Source organism: Equus asinus, chromosome 1 (assembly GCF_041296235.1).
Source record: "Equus asinus isolate D_3611 breed Donkey chromosome 1, EquAss-T2T_v2, whole genome shotgun sequence".
Taxonomy (NCBI): Eukaryota; Metazoa; Chordata; class Mammalia; order Perissodactyla; family Equidae; genus Equus; species Equus asinus.
Window position 1 is genome coordinate 161,262,557 of NC_091790.1, and position 11,052 is coordinate 161,273,608.

General features: G+C 50.5%; 1 protein-coding gene across 8 annotated transcripts in view; it reads left to right on the forward strand.

Moving 5' to 3' along the window:
- The window catches only part of ADCYAP1R1 (ADCYAP receptor type I), a 59,026-nt gene extending 52,601 nt beyond the window's left edge, over positions 1–6,425 (forward strand). For all 8 annotated transcript variants that reach the window (XM_070511478.1, XM_070511467.1, XM_070511474.1 and 5 more), the window contains one exon: positions 1,550–6,425. In XM_070511478.1, coding sequence (XP_070367579.1) covers positions 1,550–1,738 — 189 coding nt within the window. In that variant the 3' untranslated portion in view covers positions 1,739–6,425. The remainder of the gene's footprint in view (positions 1–1,549) is intronic.
- Positions 6,426–11,052: the final 4,627 nt, after the last annotated feature.

Here is an 11,052-nt window from a genome sequence, read left to right on the forward strand (position 1 = left end):
CCGTGAGAAAAGGGTGGGGGCTGGGTGGATAGATGGGTTTAGAGAGTGGGCAGGGGTCCTCATGCTAGTGCTTGGCTCTTGGCTGCAAGAAACAAGAAGAGTGGGCTCAGTGATTGCCCCGACAACCTGTAGAGGGTCAGATAAGGACAGATAAGGAGAGGCAGACGGGGCCCTGCAGGGAGTGGCTGGGAGAGACAAGAAATGGGAGTAATGGAGCTTGTCAAGGACCTACGGTGGAAGTGGGAGCTAGAACTGGAGGGGGTGGGTGCTGGTACTGCTGCCATTTATGCAGTTCGTGCACTGCCCAAAGGGGCTGGCCTGAGGGGCCATATGGAGGCTGAAACTGGGCATGCTCTGCACACACCATGCTAAAAGCAACATGGGGGTGTGTTCACCCAGAGCAAGTGCCTTACTTAGTGGATCTCAATCCTGACGGCACATTGAAATCTTGGGGAAGCTTTAAAATATATGGACGCCTTACCCCAGAGATTCTGATGTAGTTGTTCTGGATTTTTTTTCCAAATTATTTATTTATTTATTTTTTTATTGCAATAAAATATACATAACATAAAATTTGCCATTTGAACCACTTTTATGCATACAGTGCAGTGGCCTTAAGTACATTCACTTTGTTGTGCAACCATCACCACTATACATCACTAAAACTTTTTGTCATCCTGAACTAAAACTCTGTGCCCATTAAAGAATCACTCCCCATTCTCCCTTCCCCCAGCCCCTGGGAACCACTGTTCTGTATTATGTCCTTATAAATTTGAATACTCTAGATACCTCATATAAGTGGAATCATGCAAAATCTGGACTTTAGTATCTGGCTTATTTCACTTAGCATAATGTCTTCAAGGTTCATCCACGTTGTAGCACGTATCAGAATTCCATTCCTTTTTAAGGCTGAAGAATATTCCATTATATATATACACCACGTTTTGTTTTTCCATTCACCAATTTTTTTAAATTGAGGTCCCATTGGTTTATGACATTAAATAAATTTCAAGTGTACATCATATTTCAGCTTCTGTATAGAATGCATCATGTTCACCACCAAAAGTCTGGTTGCCATCTGTCACCATATATGTGTCCCTTTCCCCCTCCCCCCCGGCATCTGGATTTTTAAAGCTCTCCAGGTGATTCTAATGTGTAGCCACTGTTGCTAGTCAGTGAGAGTGGGGATCCTTGCCCTGATCTGTCTTCCCGGGAGCCTGCTTTTTCAAGATTCCCTGAAAGACCCTCTGGGCTGGTCTCTGATGGTAGAACACCAAGGGCTGGGACAGAAGCTCACAGATGACAAGAAGCCATTAGAGGGCCTTGCTCAGATAGTGACTTGGGAAAAGGGCCAAGCTCAGCCCCTCAGAGGCATGCCTTTCCCATTGATGACCTCCAGGGCTGCAAGCTGAAATTTGGGAGTCAGTGAGGTGATGCTGGAGGTGGTAGTGCCACCCTGGGAAGGGCCTCAGGAGAGGGCAGGTGGGTGGATGAGGTCGGAGAGGAGAGGATGTCCATCCAGAGTAACGGCCCAAGTTGCTCCCCGCAGGTGCAGGCCGAGATCAAGCGGAAGTGGCGGAGCTGGAAGGTGAACCGCTACTTCACCATGGACTTCAAGCACCGACACCCATCCCTGGCCAGCAGTGGGGTGAACGGGGGCACCCAGCTCTCCATCCTGAGCAAGAGCAGCTCCCAGATCCGCATGTCCGGCCTCCCAGCTGACAACCTGGCCACCTGAGCCCCCCTCCTCCTCCTCTCCTCCATACACAGGTTGGGGCTGCAGGCGGGCACCGGCCCACGCATGCTGTGCCTTTTCTCTCCCTTTGGGCAGGCCCTGGGCTGGCAGCTGGGCTCCCCGAGGGGGGAGAAGGGTGCAGGGTGCTGGCCCCACCCACCGTGGGCCCCTGGGCCCTGACCCCAGATGTGTAAATACTCCTCAAATTTGGAAAAGTGATCCCATCTCTACCCTTTGCCCAGTGTCCCTGCTCACCTGGTGCAGGTCCCCAGCTCTACCCAGCCCTGTCTCCACCAGCCTCAGAGATTGCCTGACCCTGTGTGTGAGGCCTTGTGAGCTGAGGCTGATCACCTTGCTTTGGGGGGTTTGGGGTGGTGCCTGCCTGACAGCCCCCTGCGGTGTCTGACTCTCCATGTGGACTCCTTGAGTCTGCTTGCCACCCTGGGGCCCTTCTCAGGCCCGGCCCAGTCCCTGAGGCCTGCCAGAGGTCCAGCTTGGATGGCCATTGTCCTTCAGTGCAGGCCAGACCTGAGGCTCCCTCATGCTCCCTCAACATCTTGGTGTCCAGGTGCCCAGCTTCTGGGTGTCAGGGCGCTGGGACAGCTCTGGGGCTCTTCCAGTCAGAGACTTCAGTTTGAGTGTGGGGCTATGGGTCAGGGAAAGTTCTGGTGCTTTTTATTTGGCCCAAGAAAAATGGCTAACAGCCAGAAACGTGAATGCGGTTGGAGAGGAGATGGGAAGAGTTTGGGAGGTCCCGTGCAAGAAGACCCTCACCATCCCAATCATTTTACCCCTCACTCGAGGTGGGTGGGGTTCATATGGGAGCCTTTCTTCTGCCTCTCCGACCCTCAGGCATCAGCTGCAGAAGGTGAGAGATGGATGCCCCAGAGAAACTGCTCCCCAACCATGCGTACCACATGGAGCCCCTAACCCTCCTCCTCCCCATTGCCCTTAAGTCAAAGCCATGACTCAGATGAACCAGCCACCTTCCTGTGATGTCAGTGAATCCTGAACCACCTTAAACCTCCATGTGCCCAAGTCCAGGGCCCAGGGCTCGCCCTCACCCCCGATCCCCATGGACGATGAGGAGCCCCAGCCACCAGCTCGTGAAATCTCTTGAAGACCTCTGCAAAGACTTCCCTCTGTGTGCTCTTGACATTGAATCACCATGGATGCTAGGGTGTCCTGGGGTGTTGGGAGAGGAAGCCGTGCCCACCATGCCCGTTAGCAGAAGCCGCTGATGGGAGCAGTGGCTGCACCCCACACCTGTCCTGGCTCCACAGCGCAAGTTGCAGGACCACAAACTCAGAATTTAAAATGGGGCAGAGCCAGGTTAGGGAAAGGTGGAGAGAAGTGCTAGAGTGCCATGGCCCATGTGTGGGGCCCACTTCATTCCCTGTCAGCTTTCAGTGTTCCTGTCCAAGTGTTTTTGTAGACTCGTCTCATGATCATGTTCTGGAATTCCTGGGGAGTTTGGGTCAAGGGGTAGTGTTGCTTTGCTTGGTTTTATGAAGAGGAAGGGCCTGGGGCGTTTGGGGAACTGTTTCTGGAGAGGCCTTCCAAGTGGCCGGAGAAGGGCTTAGTTGCTTGGTTCAGAGCCCTGTGTCCTTGGCTACTGAAGCACTGTGGATCTTGGGTCTTTGGCAAAGCCAGAGGGAGGAAGGGAGCTCTTCCCCAGGGGTGTTTGGTGACTCAGGCTGGCCATGGCCCTTCCATCCTGCACCTGGCCTTGTGATCCCCCTTGTCCTGTTTTGGAGCCATGGGTTACCAATGTGCTGGGCAACTTGCATTTTGGACACCGCTGGGGAGCCTGAGTGGCTTGGAAGGAACCATGGGCTGGGATTCAGAAATGTGGAATCTGCCTTGTCAGGCTCAGACTGCTGAGACTGTGTACGCAGTGCTCCCTGTTCTGGGCCTCAGTTTCCCCATTCGTGAGATGAGGCGACTTCTAATGCTTCTGTAGGCTCACTCCTTCAGTTCAATATGAAGGCAGGGAAAAGGACATGCATTCTTGTTATGTGGACCATATAAGGTTTGGAAGTGCATATGTTTGTGCATGTGAGGAGGGAGGGGGAATGCTGTTTATTTTCCCTTTCTTAGAAATGGGACTTCTGTCTCTTCCATTTGGACACCATGGTGGAAGCTGCTGGGCTGGAGGGAAGGATCAGGCTGGGGACAATTGGACAGGTGCCTTGGACATGAGGTGCAGAGCCAGCCATGTCTCTAGCCAGGACAGGGTGCCATGACTGGGTGGGCAGTGGCCACGCCCATATCCTAGGAACTGTCCCCTGAGTGCTGTGGGCCCCGCTTCCTCATCCTCGACCCCACCAGCAGGTCTGCTTCACTGTGAAGAAGAGGCTTTGACTTTATACATACATCATCACAAAACAGCAAAAACAAAACCATCCCCCAGCTCCGTGTGCCATGCTGCCGCCTGAGCCCTGGATCCGCTGCCTCATAGAGCTTCCAGGTTCCTGGCGGTTTGTGGGTTTGTTTTTCTCTCTGAACAGATTATTGGCAGTCTTGTGAGCAGATGTATCCGATGTGTTCTGAAGGTCCCAGGAGGTTAGGCAGCTGGCCTTCAGGGCCACAGGCAGTGGAGAGATAGCAGGAGGTCTGGGCAGAACCCTTCCATCGCTGACCCTTTGTTTTCAAATCTGTAAAATGGGCAGTAAGACTAGGTGAATTGTATAGCCCATAGCATCTCTGGACTTCTCTGTCTAAACACCAGCCATCTACTGGGAATGGGCCTCGGGCAAGGATCGTGGGATTTGGAGCAGGAAAGGATAAATCGTGTTGTGTGAGGAGGGCTCGAGGGCCTTGGGAGTGGTTAGGCTGGAGAGGAGCAGAGCTGTCCGACTCCATGTCTGTAGGAGATTGCTACCAGGATCGGGGTTATTCTTGTTCTATGCAATCCTAAAGGACTGAACTCGCCCGGGGGAGGCTGAGTGCTCCTTGGGATGAAGAAATCTCTCATCCTCTGTCACGACTGTCCCACTATGGAACAGGCAGTGTCAAGATAGAGTCTCCAGCCCTGGGGGAAATGGGACTCAGTGATGCTGAGGCTGTCAGGGAGCCTGTGAGGGGTCAGAGATTGGGATTCAGGCTTTCAGTGGCTTTCTGGTGGTACCCAGCACTACGGGCGTCATGGCTTTCCATCGTGCCGGAGGCCAGGCCACATTCTCTGTCTCAGTGGGCAGCTCTGTGACCCTCCTTGACCCCTGCGCTGGTCTGCAGCGATTCCTTCTCTAACCCGCACCCCTCCCCAAACCGGCTTCTCTGGGGAATGGGGCCAGGGAGCTAGAGCCGGGACCAAGGCTTGAGTCCATCATCACCCACTGAGGGCACTGGCTCACCTCATTCATCTGACCATTTCCCTTCCTGGAAGGAAAGCTAGAAGAGGCTCTCTTTGTAACTCTGTGAGTACCCTTGACCCCCTCAAGGCCACTCCAAAGTGAAAGCAGTGAGTGCTTTGTCATCATAAACTCCTACCTGAGCCCAGTGACTGTGGAACCCTGCTGGAAGACCCTGAGCAGGGACCGGGGGACCTGGGCTTCTCCCAGCTTTGCCGGATCTACTGCTTGACCTTGACGCCTTCACCCTTTATATTTGGGAGACTCTCCAAGTCCTAGAGCTGGGAGGAGACTTGGAGAGCTCCCCACTGGGCTGATGAGAAAACACCCGGAGGTGGGCTTAGCTCGGAGCCTGCACCACGTTGGGATCCAGTGCGCTTTACAACATGAAAGAGGAAGTGGGCCCGCCACCATGTGCCCAGCCCTGCACGTGAGCCAGAAGGAGACCCTCGATCAAGCTTCCATACAGAGAACAGTCAGCCTGCGTGGGAGAGGGCTCTGGCCATAGAAGTCGTTAGGACTCCAGACTACAGAGGAGCGATGGAGTGAGTGTAGCCTGGGTGACCTGCGTTCTGGCCTGGGCTTCACCACCTGCTCTCTGCTCCAAGGCGGAGCCTCTCTGGGCCTCTGCTTCCTGATCTGACAAGTGGGAGGACGTGATTTGTGGTCTGCCCCACAGGCCAGGGGTGAGGCTGAAGCGAGATGCCCTTGTGTGGGAAAGGGCTTTGGAAACTGCCCGGGTGTTACTGGGGTGGAGGCCCCTGACAGGGACTCTGTGCTGTTTATCAACTGCTTTGAGCCTTCCTGGGTTAACCTTTGCCCCATTTGTAAAACCACCAGCACTGGGGGCGAGGGGGAGGCTAGGGGACTCTGATGGATGCAGAATTCCAGGCTTATCTCCGTCAGCTGATTTGTTCTTGTGGTTGGGATGGGGATACTTCCACGTGGGTGATGTCTGTTTCCATGCCACCCCCATGGGAATCCTTCAAGGATCTGGGACATCCCTCAAGTGGGCCACGTGGCCATTCCTTCTCCTTTCCCTGACCTCGAGGTCCTGGGACATATCTGTGCTTGGCCGTGTGTGTCTTGTCTTATATCTGTCTTCTGTAGCTTTGCCCCTGTGAGGGCTGGAGTGGGGGAGCCCCTGGAATCCCAGACATGGCGCCAGGCTCACTTGTGGGAGCCAGGTCCGCCTGGGTTTCATCTCCCACAATAAAGATAAGCCCCACAGACCTCACTGCTCCTGCTGCCCCATTAATGCTGTGCTCACAACCTTGTCCGGGGTTTCAAGGATGTCAAACTGCTGTAGATGACTCAATAAATGTCTTACCATTTTTCCTGGTGACTGTAACTTGGCGGAAACGGAGGGCAGGGAGGAGAGGAGGTGGAAGGGGAGGAAATCTGATCACCCAGAAGAATCCAGTCTACAAGATCCTGTGGCCTTTCAGATTCCAAGGGAGATGTTTGAGAATGGGCCTGAATGAGCTTAGAATGGACTTGGAAAAGGTAAGTCCTGGCCTCAGAAGGACTGGCAAGGATCATGCAACTTTGGTGGAATCAAGGTCATTTGGAGGTTTTGGGTTCCTAGGAATGGAAGCAACTCACCCCACAGTCTTTGATGCCTCATGACCTTCATATTCTTTTGTGAGTGTGGCCACCAGGTATCCCCAAAGCTTGCCCACAGTGAGCATTTCATCCCAGGTAACTACAGGTGCGTCGCTGGCTGCCGGAGTCCCACCCCTAAGGCATCTGGATGTTCAGAGCCATCAGCCCCAGCCAGACCAGACAACCAATTCCTGGTACTCCCCATTTCCTTGAGGTTCTGTTGATTGTCACAACCTCCAGGTCCTATTTTCATCTTACAGTTTTTAGTTGCTAGCAACAGAAGATAGTTTGATTGATAAATCAGAAAAGGAGTTTAGGAAAAAGATATTGGGCAGCTCATAGAATTATTGTGAGGCTGAAGAAACCAGAAAAGGTGTCTCAGGCCATATCACGCCACAGAACTGATGAGGAAGCTTTTGCCTACTGCTGCTGCCAGCCCAGTGGTGTCTCTTCTGTGCCAGGGACCCAACCTCACAAGGACCATTTTGAAAGCAGTCGGCTTTGCTGCCATTCGTACAAGGAAATCAGGTTCCACATTCAGTTTCTTTCCTCAAGTTGCTCACTTCTGAATCAGTCTCACAAGAGTCCATTGGAATGGCTGTGTTCTAGCTGTAAGGGAGGCTGGAAACTTGACTTTTCTGGATTTGACCTTGGGGTCAGGCTCGTAAGTCTGGAAATTTTCTAAACTTAACAGTAGGATTAAAAAGTCCTGAAATAATAAATTTCCACCACAGCAGACCTAAGATCTACAGCAGTTGCAGGCTGGCTCCCTTCAGTGATCAGGTGGGCCACTCTGAAGGAGTCAAGTCAATGAAAAGATGGCTACCAACCCAGTAGTGTGTGAACCCTACTGCAAGATAGGGCACTCACCAAATGCACCCAGCTGTCTGGGTGGGTGGGTGGGGGTGTTCCTCAGCTGGGAGGCTGGCTGGTTCTGCTTCCTGAGATTGGCCCTGCTCTTTCCTTTCCAGGTCCACCTCTTCTTTGAATCTTAAAGGAGATTACCAGGCTAGGTCATATGACCCATTTAGCAGACATCTTGAGCTACTTTCTAAACTGGAACCTACCCTCAAAGGGTGAAAATTAAATTTCTGTGTCAGACTATCCTGGCTGCTGACACAGAAGACTTCCCTAGTGTTTAGAAAGTATTCTTACTGGTGTGACATGGTAAGTCGAGGTTCCATATTTTCATTCTTAGAGGTCACCTTCAAGAAGCAAAGATAAAGAGCCAAAGGTAAATATGAAAGGGTTGAATTCCGTGTTAGACTTGAGTTTCTTGGCGACGGTGAAGATCATCAAACTACTTTGTATGAGAACTTATAAATCCTATTTCCTCTGTCTCTTCTCCCAAATCAGTCAACTATTCCAGCCCTCTTTTCTCTCAAGCCCCTTAAAGAATGCCTTCAACCCTGGTTCTTCCTGATGATGACCTTTGCCCTTGGTAACGTGAGCAATTCCTCTTGGGTGTCTAGTGGTTCTCAAGCTTTAGCATGCATCAGAACAACCTGAGGGGTTGTTAAAACACAGATTGCTCGACCCACCCCCAGAATTTCTGATCCAGTAGGTCTGAGATAGGTCCTGATACTGTGCATTTCTAAAACATTGCCAGTGCTGCCGCTGCGGCTGCTGCTCTAGAGACAATGGGAACCACTGCTCTAGATCTTCTACCTGAGGACACCTGCTGGGCATCACAGTCCCTTTTTGTGAAACTTGGGGCTGGACCAGTGATTCATTTCCCAGGAGGGGGAGGACATGCTCAGACATCAGCAGCATGAACTTTAGTTGATTTTTCTTCCCCAGGCCACCGTCTTAGGGACAGAAAGCTGGAAGTTCTAAGAGGAAATCAGCCCATAGATATCCATTTAGTCTCAATCAGAGAAGGTATAAGACCATCTCTAAGTCAGCTAGGGTCAAGTTCAGTGGGCTATAAAAAAAAAACCCCAATAAAAGGTGGCTTCAAGAAGTTAGAAGTTTATTCTTCTCACATTGAAGAGGTCCAGGGGTAGGCAGTCCAGAATTGGTATTGTGGCTTTTTGTTTTCTCTAAGAACTCAATCTTCTCCCTTTCTGTTCCTCCATCCTTAGCATATGACTTCCAGTCTCAAGGTCACCTCCTGGTCCAAGATGGCTCCTGGAGGTCTAGATGTCGCCAGACTCAAGGGGAAGTGAGAAAAGGCAAGAGATACCTCCTCCAGATTTAGTTATTTTCTTTTAAGCAGCATCACATCTGCTTACATCTCACTGGCCAATAGTTAATCATGAGGCCACACTTCACTGCAAGCAGGCGATGTTATGCGCCCCTAATAAAATTGGAAGGAGTCAATAGATATGGGCTGGCAAACAGTAGTTTGTACCATAGTCTCAAACCCCCAAATATTTAGGGATTTTTGAGCTCATCCACACCTGCAAAAAAACAGAGACTGAGTGATTTCACTGATGCCCTACTCTACTACATTGGGAACAAATTAGAGTACACAGTCTCCAACCTGGACCACAGAATGACTCTGGAGGGTCCCCAGTCAGAATTGAGGGAACTGCTTATGCCCACCCATAGGAACCTACTCTGGTGTGAGGTGTGAGGACATGTCTGCATCAATTCTGGTTTCCTCCATCCTTTTTGCTCTCTCATGACTGCCTTTCCTGAGGAGATTCTGTTCGTTCATGGCTTCCACATTGTTTAATCTCTTTTTAACATGGGAGGTCATCAGAGTGATGTATTTATGTAGTTCACTTTATTTATTTATTTTTTTGTCTTTTAATTTCTGTCCGTTCAGCCCTCAAGTAAACTCAATTTAGGTACTTCTGAGCCTCCCAACTTTTTAGACTGCCCCCTGGTGGATGCCCATTGTAGCTGTCCCTCAGGTCTGAACATAGAGTTGGCTTTTCCCCCGTCTTGGATGCAAGATTATGAATTCAACGTGTGAAACTGAGTCACCAAGAGCTCTTCTAACTTTTAGGATATGGTCTTGGAAATGCTCATGTAGAGATTGTTGTCCAGGCCTCTGAAATAATGGTTTCCTAAATTTCTATAAAGGGGACACTTAGGGGTGTCAATCTTTTTAGAAGGTGGATGGTATGTGACTTTCACTTATTTGTTCAACAAGTAGTTGTCGAGCATCTAACTTCATTTAACAAATATTCCTTAAGTGCCTAGTATGTACCAGGAACTGTTCTGTCACTGGCGAGTATCACAGATAAGGCCCTTGCTCTCAGGATCTTATGTTCTAAGGAAGGAAAGAAAGAAATGAGGTGCCTTCAGAAAGAGGAAAGTGTTATGAAGACAATAAAGCTGTTGATAAGTAGAGAATATTGGGAGTGGTGGGACAGGGGACTATTTCAGATAGGGCAGCCAGGGAAGGCCTGTCTAAGATGCAGACATCCAAGCACCTGACAATTCTGCCCCTCCCGGCCTCGTGTGCCCATCTCCTGTGGATCCCTGCAAACACCTAGGGGAAGAGCATTCCATGTAGAGGGACCAGCAAGAGTAAATGCGCCGAACTATGAAATAAACAAGCATGTTCAAGGAAGGGTTTACTGGTTTCTTGGGGCTCCCTAACAAATTGCCATAAACTGGGTGCCTTAAAACAACAGGAGTTAATTCTCTCACAGTTCTGGTGGCTAGAAGTCTGAAATTGAGCTGTCGACAGGGCCATGCTCTCTGGAGGCACTAGACGAGAATCTGTTCCATGCCTTTCTCTTAGCTTCTAGTATTCTGTCAATTCTTGGCATTCCTTGGCTTGTAGATGCATCATTCCTGTCTTTTCCTCAGTCACCACGTGGCTTTCTCCCTGTATGTCTGTCTGTGTCTCTGTGCCTTCTATTCTTCCTATAAGAACACCAGTCATGTTGGATTTAGGACCCACCATAATCCAGGATGACCTCATATTAATTACATCTGCAAAGACCTTATTTCCAAATGGAATTAGGACTTCCACATGTCTTTGGGGGCACACAATTCAACACACATCAAAGGGCAAGAAAGTTTGAAGCTTCACTGGCTGAGCTGGCACATTGCTTTGACTTAGATTATTTGGAGGAGGTGAGGGTGGTGATGGAAACGTGGGGCAAGAGAGGCTTACAGCCTCCTCTCAACCACAGTCACCTCTCAGCACCACCAATGCATTTCAGCAAAAAACATGTATCAGCTCTGACCCACCCTGGCCTTTTTGAGCATTTTTTGTGCTTTTCATGGAAATGGACTGACTCCTAGATCACAACTCCCACAGCAGCATCCAAATCGTTAGGGGGCCCGGCCTCAGACAGTCAAACTGGAGGAAATTCATTCGAGTGGGCCAGACACTTACCTCCTCTCACTATCCAAACAACCCCAACTTTTAAAGAAACCGAGTGCTTATTTCAA